Below are 23,090 nucleotides of genomic sequence, written 5' to 3'. Positions count from 1 at the left end.
CGCGTTTTGGTGCTGCAGTGCTGCAAAAACAGAGTGCTGGTACAAAATAGTTAACAGGCACTCATTTCCACTGAATGCAGCCCAGCGCATCGTGCAGTCGGTGAACAAGAGCGGGAAGGTGGGCCCGTGCGAGGACTTCTACACGTTCGCCTGCCAGGGCTGGCTGCGCGACAACCCTATCGTCAGCGGCGCCGCCCGGAACTCGTACAGCCTCGAGATGAGGGAGCGGGTCGAGGCCGGCATGACAGCTTTTGTCGAAGGTATGACCGCATATGTCACTCTACATGTACTGGCCGAAACACTACCGAGTAAGATACTATAGAGCAGCAAGAAAGCATCTAGGATCGTGCCTACACCACGTGATCACTTGCAGTGTGAACTGGCCAGCAGTTAACTGCAGTTTCAATACCGCCTTTTTTATTGCGTTCTGGGAGATCACAGGTGCTGGGAGATGCTATTCGCTCTGCGCGCTTGTAGGTAGAGCACATTTTTCTGCTTCGGGCGCTAGTTTACGGCGACTTCTTGTTCATGACTACTGAGTGGTGCAGCCACGGTTGTTAGCTTTATCTTAGACACAGTGCAGTAGCCATTATACATATTTGGACGTCAAGCCCACAACTTTCGTGATAAGCGAGCATTCGCCTTGACTGCAGTGGTTATAAGTGGGTTCGATTGCATAAGAATTATCTATACGTTCTGCGGGTAGTAAACATGACCTTGACCTTTTCTTTCTTCTCAGTATCATATAGATGACTTTGCGATAAGTTTTTATGAGCGCAGATACAAGAAAATTACAGACAAATACTTCTCAAAAAAAAAAACAATCCGTAACGTCGATATCCGTCCAAAGTGTGTCACACAAAAACTTGGACGACGCTTAATCTACCCTTGAGAGTACAACTAGATGGCACCGAATCTAACGCTCCTGAGTGGCGTAGAGGCGACATGCCCTGTTCGCGGCTCAATGGACAACGGTTCAATTTCGGTTGACCAACTCTTTTCTTTTTAGTAGAACTGCTTTTCTTTCTACATCTCCACTCACTAGCCAATCACGCTTTTCGTGACACGGACGGACAACGCCGACGCGGGATATTCTCGAGAACGGGACCTGTAATGCTATCGCTTTCAAACCGCACCCAGAAAAACTAATCTTCCAAATCTCACATCCTAGGATGTCCATCTCATCCATAAGAAAAGTGCGTTCAAGTGAAAAATAGTGCTGAATATTAGGGGTGTGCGAATATTCGAAATTTTCGAATATAATTCGAATATTATATTTTTAGTATTCGTATTCGATTCGAAGTCCAAGTTTTCATGTTGTTTCGAATATCGGCACGACGCGAATATTCGTATCCAGCCGAATATTCTGTTGCGAGCACCGGCGTTCATTTCGGTCCGCAAGTCCTATCGACAGAGACATAACAGCATGGCGGTGCCCAGAGCAATGCGTAACGTTGGGCCATGCAGTAGCTGACTGCACTGGTGAGCTTCTTTGTGGCGATACGTGCGAAGCTGGTATAGTCAGACAGCGCCTCCTTTATAAAGTATAGAGGAAGCGCTGAGTCAGAGCTGTGCACGAAATACCTCGCAATACGAGCCAGTTCAGTGCCAATTGAGAGGGCATTTTCTGTGGCTGGAGAAGTCGTTTCAGCTAGAAGGGAACTACTTCTGCCTGACCATGTGGAGCAGCCGGTTTTCCTTCACGACAACCTTTTATGTTCATCCCAGCAACGCGCTTTTGTGCTTATGGCAAGTTAGCCTTGATCAATTCCGTGTACCAGCCATCTTCTATGATATTTCCACTCTTCTAAAAACAGTGTTCGAGACCTTGATACTTTTTGTACAGCCACACACACCTTCCGTGCTCATTTCGTCACTTATAGTTGAACTGTGATGTTCTTGGGTGCTCAAATAAATGTTTTGTAGTGGTTAAATGCGTCTGTCCTTGATTATTCGATATTCGATTCGATATTCGGAACCAAGTATTCGTATTCGATTCGTATTAAAAAAATTTGATATTCGCACACCCCTACGTGAATATAAAAGCGCATAAAAGTGATGCATCATGAAACTCATGTTGAGAGCGGCCGCAGTCGGGTTTTGTGCTTATTACATTACGGGCCAATGGAGTCATAGTCTGTGTCCTGTGAAACTTCCTCAATTTCATACTAAGACAAGACTGTTGGGCCTATAACTATTTTCAGCGGAGACAACAGGACCGACAGAGGGCGAGACAACCTACAACATGTCCGTCGTAAAGAAGTTTGTTAACTTCGTGCGCGGCTGTGAGCAAAAAGGTGAGACGCCTCAGTCAGTACGGCTCTGGTCGCGCAAATCCCAAGGTAAATATAAAACTATACTTATACGTCCATAACTGTCTGTCACGTGGGGGTTCATTGCGCCCTTTGGTTTATCACAGCCGGCTAATTTTGTGAGAAGTAGTGTAAATACAAGGAACATTGCCAATCAGTCTGCCCCTGACACATATCATGAAATGCTTTTTCGAATACAGTATGAACACTGTCCGCCTTTCACCGCAAGCCAGATTTTTGCGCTGGTTAGTAATCAGCATCTGACAGGGGCCAGCTGACCCCATACGTACATGAATCTAATCATGATAAGCGACAACCGTGATATCCTCCGACTAGGATGCAAAATAATTTAACGAACTGGTATGAACTAAAACAATGTAAAAGCTACACGCCTAATAACCGCTTTTGCATAGTTATTTTTACAAGATTAAGTATCTGACAGGTTCGTCGCATAACGTTTTTCTCAAAAGCATTGAGGTAATGTCCTGCCACTACAGTGTAGATGTACTTTCAGTTCTGTGCAGTTTTGAGTTAAAAAAATGCCGATTCTACTGCGAGTATTATTTAGAACCCATCCTATTTCTTCCACCGTTTTTCTCGTTGATGGCTAACTTGTTATATATAGGGAGATTTTCCAGCGACATTGGCTTTCGTCTATTAGTTTGGTTGCACTTTAGGTGACGTTCGATATTTTAGGCTATTCAAACTCAAGGTTTAGACCGCAGGACTTAATAATCATGACTAGCTCATGCCACACTGCACATGGCACCTTATGGCCTCAGCTGTCGCAGCGCCATTAACACTTCCCCCTCCCCTCTGTGTTATTACTGTGAATGTTGTCAAGACCTTCGAATGACGCATAGTTTACATTAACATCTCGAATGAAATAAATCCAAATCTATTATATCGCTTTACACAGCATCCACATCTTTATATTGCTGTAGCAGCCCCACTCAGCACAGACCGCTTCTCGCAGAAAGCATCGCCGACGTTGGCATGGGGCCGCTGAAGCGTGTTCTGGCCGACCTTGGTCTCCGCAACTGGCCTAGCGTACGGGCCAGTGAGCCAGCTGTGGAAGCGGTGGCCGGACTCGTCGCCAGGGACCTGGGCGAGTCGACTGTCTTCTCGGTCTCATACAGACCTGACCTGGCCAACAACTCTCTTAACATCATCACGGTGAGGGGCTGGTCACACGTGAGGTGAATGTTCCTGCGGATTGGCCCATATACACTTTCTTAGGCGTCAGCACGGCTCAACATAAGCTCACCGTAGTTCGCGAAGCATTTTAGTACGAGGTCAACTGCTACTCAAGCTGGTCCTATTATTTTTTGCTGATGTGGTGTTTTGAGTTCCCCTGTTAAAAGAAGGCATGCGCAAGTCGTATAAGCCCTGCCCACATGTCTGTTAAATCGAGGCTGTATTTGCTTCGCCATATGTGCGATGAAAGAGCATAATGCTAAGCTAGTAGTAAGAGCAACGTCACCATGAGGTAAGTTACGGAGGATTTCTAGTTGTCGGTGACGTTCTAGTATAAGAAATGTCGTACTACTCAAGTCTTTGATACATTATTTTTAAAAGCTATATGTTTATTGGTTTATTGGGGTTTTAACCACCCAAAGCAACTCAGGCGATGAGGGACGCCGTAGTGAAGGGGTCCGGAAATTTCGACCACCTGGGGTTCTTTAACGTGCGCTGACATCGTAGAGTACACGGGCCTCTAGAATTTCGCCTTCATCGAAATTCGGCCGCCACGGCCGGGATCGCACCCGCGTCTTTCGGGTCAGCAGCCGAGCGCCGTAACCACTGAGACAACGCGGCGGGGTAAAGGCTATATGTGAGCGGCAAGGTATTGAACCTGAAGCATACTTTAATTGAAAATTAGGAGACCCTTTTTGCTTAACGGGCAGGCCAAGGAAATGACATCAGTAGTTGTGCCGCCTCGCCCACCCCGACAAGAGCTTGCACGGCCAAACCCATTTTCTTCTTATGTCCTTCCTGGGTTGTTCCCAGAGCGCAGACTGTTGCCTGACTAGAATAACATTCTGAGATGGAAAACATGCCGTTTTTGAACCTTTACCATCGGAGACTAAGTGAGCACCGAGGGACTGGGATATGGAAACTTGCATTTCCGTGCTCTTGACAGCCTAGACTTTGATTATCGAAGTGAAATGGAACTTTAAGAAGGAGGCTTAAGTAGAAACTGCATCATTGTGTTCTATTTAAGCCCTTTCTAAGATACAAAACTTTTGTTTACTTTTTATCATATTTTGCAGTTCGAGCGGCAATGGCCCTGTGGCAGTGGGAGATAAAAGAGTAGGAAAAATTTATCGAAAAAACAACAAAAAACTTGAGTGAAACTAAAAGAAGCAAGCCTCATAAGGTGCAAGGGAGACATTGAAAGCTCAAATGAGCAAAATATAGCGACAGGCAAATTGTCCAATGATTTAAGTCTGCTGATGCTCCGCAGGTGCAGGCTATTTCTCGTTCCGCTTTCTTTTTGCCTTTATTTTCCGATTTTAGCATGGAATGAGACTCGGATTGGGGCGAAACAGCAACTGATATCACATGTCAGTGCTGCAATAGAAGCCTCAAGACCTGAGGGTTAGATACCAGATACTTATTTTATCTGGTAAATGCTTTTTTTGTACAGCATAACATCGCACAAGCGTGTTTTTTTTAATAATTTTGAGCCCAACTCAACTGCCCCAGTGCTCATGGAACAAAGAACGCACACATAAGCTGGTTTTCCAGCAATAGTGTTACATCGATAAATGCATTGGCGTTGCCGTAGCAGTCCGTCATATCTAAAATGTACTTGCATTCATTTCACGGACACGCAGAATAATACATCGGTGGTACTCTGACGTACGGCCGATGCTGAATTTCTTTGGAGGAGAAATTCGAGGCCCGTGTACTGTGCGATGTCAGTGCACGTTAAAGAACCCCAGGTGGCCGAAATTTCCGCAGCCCTCCACTACGGCGTCTCTCATAGCCTGAGTCGCTTTGGGACGTTAAACCCCATAAACCTACCAACCAAACCGATGCATGCGCCTATGAATAGGAGCGCTTTGTGGACGCATTATGAAATTTAAATTCCTTTTTTTGGACAACGCAGTGCAAGCCTTTCTCTCTCAGTTATCACCTTCGCTGTTAATGTGGGAGGCGTCACAGATTTGGCGTTCTGTGTGTCTCTCCTGAGTGCCGCATAGGTAGCATGAAATATAGCACGCTTTTGAGCGAAATATCTTCTTGAAATCTCCCGTGTTCTCTGTACTTAAATACAGGACAGGCTGTTCCGTTCGTTGCTTGCAGTGCGTGCCGTTAGAACGGCATAGAAAATATATAGCTTAGCGCATCTTTTTCTATATCCGAAATAATTATTTAATACTTCAAAGCAAGGTCGTTGGAGAAGTAAAGACTGATGGTATAGAAATATCTATGTTTCAGAGTAGACACTTGCTTTCGAGTCAGTAAGACTTAGCCGATGCCACCTTGAGTGAAGGAGCCTGTAATAAAGAACCGAACTGCAGGGGACCACTTTCTCCATCTCTCTTTGTAATCGCCACAGTATACCGACGTTTCTGTAGGACAAATTCTTTTCCAATTTACTTCCAATCAACCCTGTACTCGTTTTGATGCAACCATTGTGGCTACGCAAACTTCACAATCTCACTCCTTTCTTTCATTCTCTGCCACTCTCTACTTCCTCCCACCCGTATGGGCAGCGGTTAATCCTGTTGCCTGCTTTGTTTGTGGCCCTTAACCTCCCTGCCTTTCCTCTTCTACCTCCTCGTTCTGTCCACTTAGCACTGTTGTCTCGCGAAGGTGAACGTAAGTGGTAAGGGAGTCCATCTACTTAGGACAGGTAGTGACCGCAGGTCCTGACCACGATACTGAAATAACTAGAAGAATAAGAATGCTATGGAGCGCAATCGGCAGATACTCGCAGATCATGAATGGCAGTTTACCAATGTTCCTCAGGAGAAAAGTATAAAAAAATGTATATTACTGTATCCGGTCACACCTATGGGCAGAAACACGGAGGGTAACGAAAAGGGTTCAAGTTAAATTGGGAACATCGCAGCGTCTTACGGAAAGGGAAATGATAGGTGCTCGGTTAAGAGATCGCAAGTGGGCAGAGCGGGTGAGGTAACGAATGCGAGTTAGTGATATCCTAGTCGAAATCGAGAAGAAAAAATGGGCTTGGGCAGGGCATGTAATGCGAAGGCCACATAACCGAACATCGTTAAGGTTGACGGACTGGATTTCAAGGGAAGGCAAGCGTAGCACAGTGCGGCAGAAAATTATGTGGGCGGATGAACTCAAGAAGTTATGCGGGATAAGGTGTGGCCGCGGCTGGCACAGGGCAGTTCTAACTGAAGAAATGTGGGAGAGGCCTTTTTCCTGCAATAAGCGCAGTCGCGCTGCTGCTGCTTTTAAATTCTATTTAAAACCCTCATGGCACCTCAGGAGGACTTCAGATGCTTATCTACTTTATATTCTATGCGAGTGTTCTGTATGAGGGCATTTATTTTCCATTATCTCAACTAAGATAGCGGTAACGCTTTTGTTCCCTGACCTGCTATGTATAGCGGAAGAAGCCTGAGCACTTCTTCTTGAGTAATGCTGTGCAGTACCGTAGCGCTGGAGCAATCGGGAGGACACCTTGTTGCGCACCAGGCGTAAGCACACATACAGGTACCCACAACGGCCATGAGATGAACCTGAGAACTACAAAGCTCTCCAATTCAGTGTCCAGTTCATGAGACGAATCGAACGGTTCGTTTTATAGGCGTCATCTATTGCCCGCGTTTTTTTGTCCTTTGTGTCAAACACTGTAGATTTAGCGAGTCGCTGACCGACTGTTGATCATTCAGACTGCTATACTAATGCCATCATGAGTAACTGTTGCTTGGTGTCATGCATTTCAGATAAAGAGCTTCACATTAGTCCGGCAAAAAAAAAACCTGGGGAAATTTTAGCATAGACTACACTCTAGGCGAACTTGCTGCAAATTAAAAAAAAATGAAGGACGAGTGTTAGCCGTTACTAATCGGCACTCTGATTTCGAGTTTCTATCGATACTATTTTTTTCATTAGAGACAATTTGTTCCGGTACCTCTTTTCGTAGTTTCAAAAACAGCTTTTTTTGTACTATTCGCCGACGTTCCCGCATGTTTCCGTTCTTTAAAGCGCCGCATCTGCACCCCGTAGCCACCCTTCTCCGTGTTGTGCTCGCAGGTCGACCAGCCAGTGCTCTCCATACGCCGAGGCCATCTGCTGGGGAACGCGAGAAACCTGGAAGCGTACCGCAACATCGTCAAGCAGGCTATGTCCCTTATAAAACCGAACGAGCAGCTCGATGGCCTTGCCGGTGACGTCATGAACCTTGTGCATCGCATCGCCAGGGTATGTATCCTATGTCGCTTCTTTTTTTTTTTTAACCTGTGTGTCAGGCATTCCACGCCACAAACAGAGAATAAAGAACGAGTTCTTGACCTCCTCCTTCGAGCCAGCCCTTTTCATCATAGAAGAAGGGGCACCAATAAAGCATATCTGGACTGAGATAACTGCTCTTAGCAACAGCTCTATACTAGTGACAGTGGTGGAAGCACAGCGTCACCTTAGAAGCGAGGGCACGTGTTGATGGGTGTTCTGTGTCCTCGTTCACAACTGTTCTAATGGCGCGACGATAGCCTGTATCTGCCTGGCTAAGACGGTCGTCCTCTTTGCGCTTAGTATTTTGAAGTGCATTGCCGCTCTTCGTTCGCGATTTGTTGTTGCTGCGTGGTGCAAGGAATCGTCTATAGTGTTAGTCACTGTTTTTGCATACAGCAAGGCAGAGTGCGTTTTTTTTTCCTAGGTACATACTACATCTCTTGTCTGTATGCTGTGATTTTGCCTGTAACCACAGCCCCATTCGCAGAGCCATCGGGAGGGGTGGTAGGTAGCGGCAGGTGCTTGAAGCAGGGAGTGCATGAAGACTACGCTCCCAAGAAAAAAAAAAACCGCACACATGAAGCTGCATAGTAGGTTATGGTGGCTGTTGTCCTACAGGCGGAAAATTCCTTCTCTCATTTGTAAGTAGTGACCTCCTAATAAAAGTTAGCTGCATATACTTCAGTGTTTCCAGCCTGGGCTCCTTTCTTTTAGTACAAGAATTGCATCCGTGAAGATGTGCTTCTTTTTTCACATGAGTTTTAAGTTTTAATCTTTACTGAAAAGAAAGTGCAGGATAGTATTCAAGCACACTTAGAATACCTGGTCTTTTGTAATTCTCAGGCAAGAAAATTTATTCGAAAACGATTCAGTTGCCTTGGCACTGTTTGACTTGGAGCATACGATGATGTTGTGCTAATGGGGAGGCCTTGGTTTTAGGTTTTATGTAAGTGCCTTCTTTTACAAATCCTGCAGCCGTCGTAGTACACTTACGCCATTCAACACTAACGGCCTAAGGAAACGGGCAGCACCAATAGAAATTTGGTTGTTGCTTTGCCACCAAAATTCCCTGTGCTCCAGGAATCAAAAAGTTATAGTGCGGAGCCTTGAGAGAGGGTGAATTGCTTGTTATCCAAAGCCTGATTTAGGCCGGCAGCCAAGCATGCTGATACATAATTACGTGCATGAGAAGAGAGAAAGAGTGTTGTAGTAGCTGCGAAGAGCGATAAAGAAGCATTTCTGTGTAAGTGATATATCATATTGTCAAGGACTAGGAGAATACAAAGCTATCAGGGGTGCGGCCGGCAAGAGCGCTCGCTCTAGGTTCGCAGCCATTAAATCCTGCCATCAGAATCTGTCATGTAGCAGTATTTTCATCGACTTGCGACCACGAAACGCTTGGTTTGGTTTGAAGAATCCTGCAAATTATTAAGACGGAAAGCATTTTATATAATAAGAAGCCTTTTTTAGTGGTTAACATAACCTCGAGCGCGTTTTTCCACATCAGCAACATTGCAAACTTCTCCAAAATTAATCTGCTCCTAAAGTGCTGTATTGACTGAGTGTACTCAGAAATAACCATTTGAAACACAAATTATCTGATTATTTCTGTTAGACGCCAATTAGCATGGAATAAGGTATGATAACAGATTAATGACGAAGAGGTGGCAGGGAAATTCGTATATAGAGTTTAGGCAGGGAAGGGCGTTTCGAATTTCCAGCTGAGCGCATGCAAGTTACGCTGTGATACAGGTACCAGCAGCTTTTCTCTTGGACTTTGCAGTCAACCAAGACCTTGAAAGAACGAATGAAGATTGGCTCCCATTTTCTTCGCGAACGATTGGACAGCCTACAAGCAAAAACCAGGGTAGGTGCATCAGCCTCGTATAAAGAAGACACGGCGGTTCTTGCCGAAAATTGAACTCCAGTGCTTCTCGTACCATGCAAAAAACTAAAGGTAGTTTGTAGCGGTGAGCGCTCGCACACACACTGGCACTGCTCATCGTTTTACTGCGACAAGTGAAGATGGCGGAAACTTACATATAATTGCATATCATGATCTTTCATTAATGCGCTTTTGAGAACACTTAAACACACTAGGAAAAAAGCACATAATACATAAAGACATATAATCCTCTCAATAATTGTGTAGGTATGCCTCACCAGAGTGCGGACGTGTTACTAATTGCGCCACTGGCATTGGCATTGGCATTGCGCCACTGTTGTAATGACCGCCAAGTACAAGTAGACCTAACGCTCACTTTACGCAGCTGAACGTCCGAAATGCAGAAAAAACAGCGTTAAAACAACTGAAAAAGATGATTGCATGCGCTGTTACCATCAGGCTTTTAATAGTCTCAGATATCATACTCTCGCATAACTTAACTCTCATCATGCTGCCGTGATGTAAAAGCATATCAGCGGCAGAATGTGCCTTATCTAGTGTCATAGCTCAGCACAGGCCTGTTTAAAGAAGTTCCTCGCAAGGCAAATTGAAATCATAAGCTTATTCTTGCGTCGGCTCACAGCTATATTTCGCAGATTTATTGCGTCAGTTATACGCGTCGCTTTGTTGCGTTGTGTGAATAAAGATAAACCTGTGACTCCAAGAAAAAAAAGCCGAAATGTGCCAGGTATCTTCCATGTGCTATTTCTGTCGCGAAAGACAGACATCTCTGCAATACTCATTATAAATCGAGAGGCAATCTGCATAACCTGTGTTCCTGTATCCTGGTGCAAGTGTTTGTGACGTCACGTAGTTAGCGTGATTTGACGAGAGAAAAATACTGCTTTGCGTTCCTCTATGTTCTCACCGTAAGACTTTAGATATAAGCGTGAGCATGCAGTAGGGCTGCAAGGTAATTTCTAAGCCACTTTTCGCTAGGCCGTAAACACTTTTTGGCGGGCTAGTTGGTCAAGCATCTTGAAGAAACAGCGCGAACGAAGACCGAAGAAGAAGTAGTGAGAGCAGTGCAACTGTGACCCACGCAGGCCCGCAGCAAGTGTCAGTGCTCTTTCTTTTTGTTGCGAAGAGAAGTAAGAACTTTTGGAGGAGAGACTATTAAGCATAGTTTAATGAGAAATAATAGCGCACAAAAGGAGAGAAAAAGAACGAGAAGGCACGGACAAGTGCTTGCCCATATGTTCTCTGCCGTTCTGTTTTCTTTTGTGCGGCACGGACAAGTGCTTGCCCATATGTTCTCTGCCGTTCTGTTTTCTTTTGTGCGTCATTATTACTTTTTAAGTATATATGTATTTCTATTTAACATTTTAAAGCATTTCTTTCTAACTCTAGCGATTTTCTGTATGTTGTGTTTCACCCTGTGTTTCTTTGTATGCTATTATTTCTTTTTAAGCATAAATATTTGCATACTCATTTTTTAAAGTATTCATTTATAAGTTTAGCGCTTCTCTGTGTTTTCACGTTCGCCCTGTCTTCTTTTGTGCGCTCGTATTTCTTTTTATGCCTAATTATGTCTATAACTGTTTTTTGTATTTCTTTTTAAGTTTAGCGCCATTTCGTATCTTCTATTTCGTTTCTCTTCTTATGTGCGCTATTATTTCTTTTTAAGTATTAACCGCAAACAAGCCGAAAGCATTGTTCTTATGAATATTTTAAGACACTTCAAAATGCCGCTATCGACGGCACAGAGCACTCAAGTTGCACCTAAGCTTCGAACGCAGTGAGGTAAATCTTCTTTGTCATATGCGCTAAATAGTTTTGGAGCAAAACTAAAAGACTGACCTTCATTTCCCATACATTTAAGAAGTGTTGCTCCACTTTATCAAATATAAAATTTCGTGGTTTCCTTGGTGTCCATGGATTGCAGAAAGGAAATTCCTGTATATGCTTTTTCCTGGCGATGAATGATGTTTATTCCTAAAAAACGGAAAAATGATCAATTTAAAACGTATCCCGCTTTCTTCTTTCTTCCCTAGTGGCACTGGGCCAAGTTTCTCAACACAGTGTTTCAGGGAATCATCAAAGTTCACGACAAGGATTACGTGCGTGTAAAGACTCCTTTCTACGTGGGCCACATCTCGCGTATTCTGAACACTGTATCAAGGTAACTGTTTCTTTTTTAACGCTATCGCCTTAAAGGCCCCGCTACTCAGAAAATCTGGCGTCGGCGTTGTCGGCATCGTGAGCGATAAGGTAGCGTAGGGTGCCCCAGGCGACCACCATCGGGGAAGCAATCTAAGTGGGCTACCTAGGTCCCGTCACCTTGTGTGGTCATCAGAACGTACCCACCGGATTGTGAGCAAACTATCCACACTGGCAGGTGGCAGTTAAATTTATTGTTGATCCGGAGAGGTTGCTCGGGAAGAGCAACTTGGGTCGCACAAGACCTACCGGTGGCAGCACCTGCCATTCATAACAGTGGCGCATCCCTTAACCGCTGCACTATTGCACAAAGAAGTGGTATTAGGACTACCAGGGATATTTGAATGAAAATTTGAGAATGACCAATTTCGCATATATGGGCATTAACTCATAACACTATCGCTTTACATCCTTAAGGTAGAGCTCAAGCGTCCTCTCTCATTTTTTTATTCATGCATTGCGGAAACGGCTCACACATTTAAGGGTTGCCCGCAAAACGACCCTAACACTCTAAACTAAATAACATGCTCTTATTAAATTCACAAAAAGTCTAAAGTACACTCTACGTCAGCTCACGTTTAACATCTTCATTAATCATAATGGCTGCAAACTCGCAATCATTTTTGATAAATCACTGCGTGAATAATGCTATCATAGCTCAGACGTCAAAATACCCAAATGCAGCTTCTGGCATGCCGAACAGAATAAAAAAAGTGCAGCTGTAAAAAAGAACAGCTCGTTACATCCGAGAGTGAATCACACTTTTAGTATCATTGCATCTAAGATAGGAGTAGAAAGCCTTGTTATCGGCTTAAATTCTACCACGCTTCCCGTAGACGTCAAGAAATGCTGGTTAGATAGTTGGATATAAAGCCAGAGTTTGCAGGCACGCGATGACCTCAAGCGTTGTTTAGGATGGTGGAGCCAGTGAAGGGATAAGTTTTTCCTTTGAGTAGAAACGGCGCCCGGTCCGGCGGTCGCTCTGCTCAAAAAACAAAAAAGAACAATCAAAAGTGCCACCCGGTCTTTCTGACAGATTCACTGGCAACTTAAATCGCATTACGCTGTTCAGTTATGCAAAATTCCATCGTGACTTCGAGCAAACTGCATCGATAGCATACTGAATTTGCCAGACCGATTCCTGCCAAACTTGGCGGTATGTTTGCATGTCCTAATTTTCACCAATATTTACACTGTGCGCGTTTTCTCTAGAGCACTTGTACAGTTTGTTATTGCTGTGTATCCTATGCACTGTCGCGCTGTTCGTGTTTGCTGAAAAGCTCTGTCTTTCGCTCAAAACGCTGGCCTTGTGGTAGTCGTACAGCTGTACTGAGCGTTTTTGCCAGTGAGACCATAGCCTGGAGTAAGAATTTCAAGCTGGGCTAGTTGGTTAATTGACATGCTTGAGTGGTTAACAGCACTAAAAAACGAGGAACACCCAAGCATGCCTCATTTTTAACATTGCTTACATCGCACGTGGTCAGAGCACAGACGATGTAACCAGTGTTGAAAATGATGCCTCATTTGGCTTGAGCCTTATTCTTAGACAGAGAGCGAAAGAATATATGGTTTTAGAACGATGAAGGTTAATATTCCTAAAGCGATTGCTCTCGCGAAAAGAGGAGGACATGTGTTGACCGTTCTTCCAACCCCCCTCCCCGCCGAATATAACACAAAACTAGCGGTTCCTTCTGGTTTGGAGATTAAACCAAGTAGTTGCCCGGCAATTGGTGGGTGTCCAACCGCTAAGACGCCAGTGGAACAAAGATCAATGTAATCTTGAAGTTTATGGCATATGTCGGCCAATTTGTCCCCAGTGCTAGCCCGCAGATCATTTTTTTTTATTTCATCAGGTCAACGAAATTCGTCTGAAAAACTTACCCAGCTCCAATAGGAAAAACTTTGAAAGAAGTAGCGACGCTGCCAGAGTTCTTTATACGCATTTCCAACCACTCTAACATTTTTTGAAGGCGTCAAGTCTCTTTCATTCCGAGCCTAGTGAAGTGGCAGAAGGCGCCATATATAAAATTTTATCTGCATATTACGTGCACTGTACTTGCTCACATTGTCGGCAGTAAATGGTTGGTCGTCATGACTGACGTCGCACACTGAACTGCTGTACGCCATCAGGACCTGCGTTCGGACCCATGACGGAGGAATTTCGCTTGTGCAGCTGAGGCAGGGGGACGCGTACTAGCCAGTTTGCGGGTGTCCGGGCATATGTCACCTTCAAATTTGCGGATGGACATTTATAGTTGCAGCTTTCACACGAAGCGCCACACGGCTTGAGACGTCCTGTCGGGCCTCCTACGCGCCATTTAAGCCGCATTCAATGCACTGCGGTATTGCGATTTCTCTCTGTCGCTACCATTTGCAGCGAAAGCGAAGAATAGGAGTGTACACGCCGCAAGCGCATATTTGCGAGAAAGGACCCGTATTATAAATACGCGCCATTTTTTATTTATTTATACAATTTATTTATACAAGTACCTGCAGCACCCAGGGGCATTATAGCAGGGGGGACAATAACAGTAAACATATACATAAAATGAGCATGTCACAAATATTGAAAATAAACAATAAGGCACATTTGTCTAAAATAAAATAGTAACGCATCACTGAAATGGCGGTCTGAGAAAACAAGTTCTGAAAAGGTGGAAAGCTTCTACGACAGATTGGCCGCCAGGAATGAGTGAAAATATTTATCCGTTTTACATTGTTCTATGCTCTTGGGAAGCCTATTCCAATGTGAAGTATGAGAAAAAAAAAGAATTACGAAACACATCAGTTCGACATCACGGTACAAGAACTTTCAAATTATGATCGCGGCGTTCACATATAAAATGTGGAGATAGAATGTACAAGCTCTTGTTTATTCCCGTGAGATCAGAGTATATCTGGAAAAAAAGTTCTAATTTTGCGGTTAGTCTCCGGTGAGCCAGTGTTTTCCACCTAAGGTTTTCTTTAACTAATGTGATGCTACTACAGAAATTATAGTTGCCAGAAACAAACCTGGCAGCGCGGTTTTGGATGCGTTCAAGTTTTTCCACGAGATAAGAGCTTTGAGGGTCCCATGGCGCACAAGCATACTCGAGTATTGGACGAACATTAGTGACGTATAGCTGTTCTTTTACTTTTGGGGGGGCTTTATGAAAATTTTGTCGAATGAGGTTTAGCGTTCTAGATGACTTTGAGGTTAAATATTCTATGTGTCGGTTCCATGTCAAATTTTCTGAAAAATAGACCCCTAGATACTTGTAATGTTGAACCTTTTCAAGCGGTAGCCCGTCCAAATTATAAACTGATCTCACGGGAAGACGTTTACGGGAAAATGACACATACTGACATTTAGCGCTGTTTAAAGACATGCCCCATTTAGTGCGCCAGCATTGAATTTTGTTCAGATCACTCTGTATACTGTTTACACCATGGTAGTTTCATATATTCCTGTAAATGGCACAATCGTCGGCATATAATCTCACTTTACATTCAAGCCCTTCAACAATGTCATCTATAAAGACTAGAAATAACAAAGGCCCAAAAACAGACCCTTGGGGCACGCCAGAGGTTACGGTGACATTCGATGAATTAGTACCATTGATTAAAACATTTTGAGTTCGCCCAGATAAGTAATCTCTAATTCAGTCTACTACTGCAGGGTGTATACAGAGAGAAGATAATTTATATAACAACAAAGCATGAGGAACTGTATCAAAGGCTTTCCGAAAATCCAAAAAGATGCAGTCTACCTGAAAACCAAGATCAAAATTATAAAAGAGATCATGGGAAAATTCTACCAGTTGAGTTGTGCACGAAAGTCTAGGCCTGAAGCCATGTTGAGCATTTGAGAAGAAATTACTGCTTTGAAGATGTTTCATCACAGAGCTGTAAATAATGTGTTCCATAGTTTTGCAGCATATGCATGTAAGAGAGATGGGTCTATAGTTTTGTAATGCCTTTTTGGGGCCACTTTTGTGGACTGGAATGGCGTTGGCTACCTTCCACTCTGCAGGTAAAGAAGTGCTGTATAATGAATTGTTAAACAAGGCTGCTAAGAAGTGCGCAATTTCTTGCGAGCAAGATTTCAATACATACGGCGAGATGGTGTCAGGTGCGCTTGCTGATTTGTTTTTTAGGTTAGTAAGCAACTTGAGAACAGCGTTATATGTGACAGTAACCACGGGCATCTTCTCATAGACTTTTTCTTGTGTTTCAGGCAATTCGCCAGAATATGCGGCAGTAAAGACGGATTGAAAATAAGAATTGAAACAGCAAGCCTTCTCGTAATCGTCATACACTGTTTTCTCGTCAACTAACAAATTAAGGACAGAGGTCACCTCTTTACTATTGATTTTAACAAATTTCCAAAATTCCTTTGGATTTTCCCTTAACCTTGTGTCAAGCGATGTCATATAATTATGTTGATTTAATTTTATTTCTTGCTTAATTTTGTAGCTTATCTGGCGCATTTCCTGGAAAACAGACTGCTTGTTGTTTCTTAAATATGTAGCATACAGACGGCGTTTCTTATTAATTAATGCCCGAATTTTCTTATCCACCCATGGCTTATCATTCCGGCGTCTACGTGTAATAATTTTAGAAGGGATGTATTGCTCAATTAGAGCCATTAGTTTATCTCTGAAAAGAGTCCAAGCTTCATCTATATCCAGTGACTGGCTGACTCCATAAAAAAGAGGGTAAACAAATTTTCTTTTTTCTGCATGAGTCATAACAAGGAACAGATGCAGATATTCGGTTTGCAGCGTTCTGCAGGTTGCTTACCGCGATTGCTTGCATTACCAAATAATTCAGGGGGGGGGGGGGGGGGGGGGGCACTTTCTTGACCTAAAGTGCGGTGAGGCGAAAGCCTTAAAGGGGCTGCGAAACACTGCTTGGGGGGATACCGGCTATACTTCAGGTGGAGTCTTTACGTCACACAGATGCTGACTTAAAAAGAATTACAGGAATCGATGCACAGGAACGGGAGTTAATCAATGCAGAAATTTCAAAATACAAGCAAACAAAATGCTGCCCTCAACTCGACTTTGGCGGAGCTTCCCATTCCTATTTCGCTCTCGCTATGACGACACCTAACGCAACCAATCAAAACAGCCTGCCAGAGCACGTCGCGGAAGCTTGCACTCCATGGTTGCCTTCTCTCTGTAATTCGTTCTTGCTGAGACTGACAGCGTCGTTTCCATGCCAGAGCCCCTGGTGGTGTATTTTTATTTTACTTGCTTTGCAGGGCTTTTAACTAAGACGAACAAGTTGTTGTTGTTGATTTAATATAAAACACCACAGGTGACAAAATGTGTCTCTATTTATTCACACAATTTGCAGTATTAACTGTTTGTCCAGTCATCAAGCTCGCGCCAGGTGATGTCATATCCGCTGCTAAAACCCGCCTCTGTGTGGGGACACCATCAGAGCCACGAATTTGTTTTTTGGGAGGACATTAAAATATTAGAAAAACGAAATATACGCGGTATTACCGACGCTAATAGCACCATTGTAACTCATTGTATGCGATCAACAGGCAAAACGGTCAACTAAGATTGTGTTTCTGGGCCCCTTTAGGCGCCGTGTTGCTGCTTGTGTGACTGATGTGTTGTTAAGGTGTTAAGCTTCGCCTCTAAGAGTGAAACGCGACAGCGTCTTGCAACGCTGCCAGGGAGTCCATAGAACGCCATCGCCCGTTCGGTTGTACGCCTTGCTCGTCGGTAAATTGGTTTTTGAGGAAGGGAAATGTATCTGTCGCGCATATCTGGGTGGGGGTAGTGGTGGTGAAAACTTTTAATTGCTGAGAGTTTGGGAGCCACAGAGTGGCCCCACTACATGGTCGGCGTCCCTAGTCCGGGACACCGCATGACAATGCCCGGTCTCTCGCCCGTTTCACCAGAGCCCTTTGGGACTCAAGCGAGGAGCAGTTGAGGAGGGCAGTCTCCCATGGCTCTCTGGAAGGGGTAGGGGAAGGGGGAGGTGGGGATTTTGAGTACATGCCCACACCATGTGGAAGATATCACAGGTCTCCCCACGGTGCGGGCATCGCCCATCCGTGTTAGAATCGTAATGCTTTAAGATTGCAGGATAGAGTAGAGTACCTGTCTGCAGGCGCCTTAAAGTTCGCTCCTCCGTCTTACTCAGCCCCTTTGCAGGGGCCGGGAAAAGGCGGTGGTTGTGGACACCTAAACCTCTCCGTAACGGGAAGGGAGGAAGATGGGAGTGAACAAAGACAACGTATTCGCCAGACGCACCTTTGTTCATTCCAAACCATCGAGCTGGCATGGCGGAGTGGTTAGCATGTTCGTCTCGCACTCCGGAGACCGGGGTTGTATTCCCGAACTCTACCAATTTACTACTCGGTTTTATTTATTTATCTGGCCTCACTAGAAGGGTTAATTACGCTTATTGGGTAATTAAGCAATTAACTAAACTCAGTCCCACTTACTTGGAGCACCACTATACGATCCCTTTAATTGGTTGCATGGTTACTAGCCAAAGTACAATTGGCCTCGTTTGAAATTCGCACGCTGTGGCGTCACGACTGTTTCGACCAATTGAATGGTGTGACGTTTCTGTCGACAACTCCTGCTTGAAACGATGAGGCATTCAAGGCTTCCGCCTTAATATCACCGTTTCTGTAGTTTGCAACGTTTCCTACTCTGGCAATGGTGCTTTGGTACCGAATTTCGGCGTCCGCAGTAGAAACTGTTTGCAGTAGAAAAACAGCATTTCCTACCTGAGTTAACTAAGAATGCGTAGGGTCTTCCAGCTAGTAACACAGTCCTCTACAATGGAGACCGCTCTATTCCTGTCTGTCACCCACGATCAGCGCGACGGTGTTCAACTATGTGGGCTTTCGGGTGGTGTTGACCCTCGCGCCGCTCCTCTCGGAGTCTGAGGCCGGAGATGTGGCCCGCCTGCGGCTGCGGCGCCGCTTCGAGTCCCGAGGAGAGGCGGCGGGCCGACAGCGCGTCTGCCTCCGCATGGCCGAGGATGCCATGCCGCTGGTCGCGCTGCACGTGTACGCCGTTGTCTTCAACAAGCTCCACGCGCCCAGTGTTGAGAAGGTGAGTCACACGAGGCTGGCATGCCATCGCACTTCACAACTGCTCCCTGTTTTAAACAGTGTTGGTCAAATGTTTAGGGGAATACCCCAAGGTGGAGTAAATTTGTAATAAGGGAGTAATTACTCATTGGCATCCACCCGAGCGCAGCCATGCGGCTACAAAGGAAAGCTATACAGCTTTCTCAGAAACTTTGTAGTTAAAGAAAAATTCGTCGTGGTCCGGGGTTCGAACCCGGGACCACCGCTTCACCGGAGCAGTCGCTCTACCAACTGAGCTAACCGGGACGGCAAGCTTATGGTAGGGCGAGAGCGAATTAATCAATAACTCGAAGTGGGAACAATGTTGGTCAAATGTTTAGGGGAATCTCCCAAGGTGGAGTAAATTTGTAATAAGGGAGTAATTACTCATTGACGTCCACCCAAGCGCAGCCATATGGCTACAAAGGAAAGCTATACAGCTTTCTCAGAAACTTCGTAGTTAAAGAAAAATTCGTCCTGGTCTGAGGTTCGAACCCGGGACCACCGCTTCACCGAAGCAGTCGCTCTACCAACTGAGCTAACCGGGTAAGGGAGTAATTACTCATTGGCATCCACCCAAGCGCAGCCATATACGGCTACAGTGATCATTCGCTTCTTTACCTAGTTATTAACGGAGCAGCTAAAATAAGCCAGATGAATGTTACTCCTTCAAATACGACTCTTTTCTAGGGTAATGAAGTCTGATTGCTTACATTTTTCAACTAAAATTTGATTTGAAAAATGCCATCTGAAAAGAGAGGCACTGCTGGTCAATCTTCACCCTAGTTTACGCTTCCCTAGACACCAAGCAGGATTATACGATGGCAGAAAGATTTTTCTTTTTTAACAAAAATGTGTGTAAACATCTGCGAATACTGGTCGTAGCTGCTCACTCAAGGAAACAATATGCAAACTATCGCGGCGGCGGTGCAGCAAGATAGTACTAAAGTATTGATTCACATGAATGCTGAGGCTTATTCATTTTGCTGAAAATTAAATGGGAAGCCATTTTATATTTACGGCGAGTAGTAAAAGAAATAATGGATAGTCAGGCGGATGAATACAAAAAATAGGTACTCTTTTAATAGCAATGAAAGTTTTGAAACTAATGACTGGTCACTTCTTTCTTTCTTGACTTCCTTTGAAGAGCTTTTTCGCGTCTGAAATGGACGGTGTCACGAAGCTGGCTTGAGCACCATATTGTGGTGCAGAAGGCGTCGTCGTAGGTGCCGTTTTCGCTCAAACTAACATATAATTGGTGTGGCTGAGTGGGCTAATTCAAGTGCACCTACAGGCGTCTTTCAAAATAATCATCATTATTAATGTTTTCGTTCCCTGTCTCAACACGGCTGGTGTTGTGGGCATGAAGCAGAGTACTTCAAATTTTCAGAAACTTCGTTCCTCAGGTACCAGGTATGCTCGAGACCATAGCGTCTTCTTTTCGAGGTTCGGCCCATACAACGGCGCTAGACGTTGACATGACAAAATTACAGGTGCTGTGGAGAAAATGATTATTCCCTATTCGATATTAGGAGTTTTAGAGCATTGAATAGTCCTGTTGCCTAAAAGGATTTCTCAGATATCACTGCATTTTGAGTGTTAACATTTTGAGCAGGTTTAGGGTCTGACAGTCTTTTTGAGGTGAATGTGTCGACCGAATACAGCCCCAAACAGATATGAAAATCCTGAATTTTAGCGGGCTTTGCATGACAGCTCACGTAGTGGAACAGCGTGTCAATAGTGAGCACGAGGACGCAGTCTTTACAAAATCATTAGTGCAAGCTGGGAATTTCCATACGTTTGCTTTGTAACTATCACCGGGCTTGGGTGGATTGAGAAGAGAATATGACGCCGACCAGCTTGACCGCACAGGACCAAATAAAATCCATCGCTGTATTTTTTAAACGCAATAGGTCACTCTAAATAGCAGCGGTCACTTTCACTTCGCAAGTTCACACCAAGAGGTAATTACCTGTATAGCTAAAAAAAGTGATTTTCCAATGGGCAGAAGGTCTCTCCTGTCCTGGTGCTCGGTTTTCCCCCAGGCGAAAAGCTTGGAGAACTTCACTGCATGACAAAATGTGTTAGCCACTAAGCCGCCCTTGTACCATTCAAAGACAAGCCGTCATTATCGTAACACTTAGTCACTGTCCCTCTTTAAGCTGTTATTTGACAGAACTGTTAACCTTCCTGGTAACTCCTTCGTTCCTAAGAAAGCAGTTCTCAGTTCTTCGTCAGATCTTACGTTTTAAATAATTCTGAAATATATGTTTAGATGCGTGATGAAAAAAAAATGGCAGGCGGTTTGGCATTAATCAGCAAAATATGCGAATGCACAGTTTTTTACAGGTGGACTACATTGCCACACACCTGAAAGCGCGATTAAGTGGTCCGCTGAACCAAGGAGCCATTTATTCGCGTCAACTTTTTCATCGTCAATATCAATTTACCCAATGTACGCTGGCAGCCTATGCTCCACTGTCGCGTTTCTGCAGTAATGTTGCCAACGTCAACGTGTACTGCTCTATTGAGTTGTTTTTGCCGCAACGTTGACCACACAAACGCATGCAGCGTAGACCTACCTCAATGTCACTACCGCCACATATCTCAAGGCACGACTATTAGTTTAATAGTAGTATTAGTTGATGACGACGATGGGCAATGCTCAGCGCGAGAATGTGTTGCAGTTTAACTCGCGACGTGTTCGGCTGTAGCGATAGCCTTGTGTTCTCTCGCCGAGGCCAGCGAAGCTATCTTTTCGCGCCGCCGCGGGTTCGAAACGCAGTTGCCGAAGTTTGATTTATTTTCATTCATTTATTAGAGCGAAAAGGTCTACTCTTCGCATGAAAGCTCAATGTAAAAACTGCTTGACAGTGACCTTCAACGAGGAGGAGGAGCGGAGGTGTGCCTGTGACACCAGCTCACGTGCCTAGCTCGCCGCCGCGCCACAGGTGCGCTCGCTCCTCACAGCTACGTCCCTCGCCTTGAGTAACACCTGTGCCACCGCTCACCGAATCACGGCCTCAGAGTGGAGAGGGACAAAATAAAATGTGGCTGTGTGGCAAAGCCTCGCTAGTCGACATCGTGGCTGATGCCAGGCCCTCGCGGCAAACGATTTGCAATCGAAGGCAAGCAGAGTCGGATTATCTGGCTGATTTAGCTCGGAGACAGGCTGCGTTACAGCTAAAAACCAGGTGTAGCTGAGCTTTTCGCTCATCGTACTAGGTTGAGCCGGGCTTAACAACAGCCAATTTTTTTTTTCACTTCGCGCCAACCCCCAAACATCGCAAGATCTGGCTCAGAGTTTACCGATCGGAACAGTGCTTTTGCACTAAAAAAGGCTAGGCTTTTCAGTACCTCGCGATGGCCATCAAAAATTGCTTTCACTCGTCGTTACTGGATGGTGCAACAGTGTTTTACGTTCCTCGGGCACTGCGCTTGCAACATTCAAATATACCTCTTCTTCATAATATGTGTAGCGTTGTGCCATGAGAACTTTACGCACGGAAAGACAACAGGATGGCGATGGCAGAACTTCCTAATCCATGCACGAAAGAATATATCTTAAAAAGAGTTCAGACATCGAAAAGGTTGCGCGAAAACTACTCACAAGACAGGATATAGGCGAGACCGTTCTGCGGCCTATCTTGTGTGTGTGTGCGTGCTGTGAGTGCGTTCTTTCCACATCTGAAAATATGCACCATCTTTTTAGTTCCTTAACACCATCTTTGTCCCACAATTTGTTGAAAAATTGTGCGCAAAACAATTTTCTACACCTTGAGCCCAGCCCATGATAGCCTGAGATGCGTATGAGCCAGTAAACCCAAAACAACACATCATCTAACCATACCACATGTTTTTTCCAAAATGTTCGCAGAGTCAGCCTTAAGTGTCGCCATCTACCTTGAAAACACGGAAAATGCGCTGCAGCAGCTAGTTTTGCTTCCTACTCATAGATGGCGCTGTTAAATAAGTGCGTATCTCCAGCCAGGGCACCTTTGGTAGGCGCCCGCCCGTTACAAAGGGAAGGCTACATCATCATCATCATCATCATCGTATGTAAAATGGCGGTAGATTCGAAAGCAAGACTCTATTTCACTCGAAGCATCTTACGTGGAAGGTAGCTGCCGTCGGTATATGCGTAAAT

The 23,090-nt window shown here is 44.7% G+C and overlaps 1 protein-coding gene across 1 annotated transcript in view; it reads left to right on the top strand.

The window, feature by feature from the left end:
• The first annotated feature begins 99 nt into the window (after nucleotides 1-99).
• LOC149362531 (neprilysin-1-like) overlaps nucleotides 100-23,090 on the top strand; it is a 41,855-nt gene continuing 18,864 nt past the window's right edge. Inside the window, exons 1-7 of the mRNA XM_089569745.1 lie at nucleotides 100-260; nucleotides 2,205-2,297; nucleotides 3,289-3,488; nucleotides 7,554-7,721; nucleotides 9,535-9,618; nucleotides 11,691-11,818; nucleotides 18,689-18,926. Of these exons, the coding sequence (XP_089425871.1) occupies nucleotides 218-260; nucleotides 2,205-2,297; nucleotides 3,289-3,488; nucleotides 7,554-7,721; nucleotides 9,535-9,618; nucleotides 11,691-11,818; nucleotides 18,689-18,926 (954 nt within the window). The 5' untranslated portion in view covers nucleotides 100-217. The remainder of the gene's footprint in view (nucleotides 261-2,204; nucleotides 2,298-3,288; nucleotides 3,489-7,553; nucleotides 7,722-9,534; nucleotides 9,619-11,690; nucleotides 11,819-18,688; nucleotides 18,927-23,090) is intronic.

The sequence above is a fragment of the Amblyomma mixtum genome, chromosome 2 (assembly GCF_055824585.1).
Source record: "Amblyomma mixtum isolate Tamu chromosome 2, ASM5582458v1, whole genome shotgun sequence".
NCBI lineage: Eukaryota > Metazoa > Arthropoda > Arachnida > Ixodida > Ixodidae > Amblyomma > Amblyomma mixtum.
The sequence above is the reverse complement of the archived record's forward strand: the minus strand, read 5'-3'. Positions and strand labels throughout refer to the sequence as shown.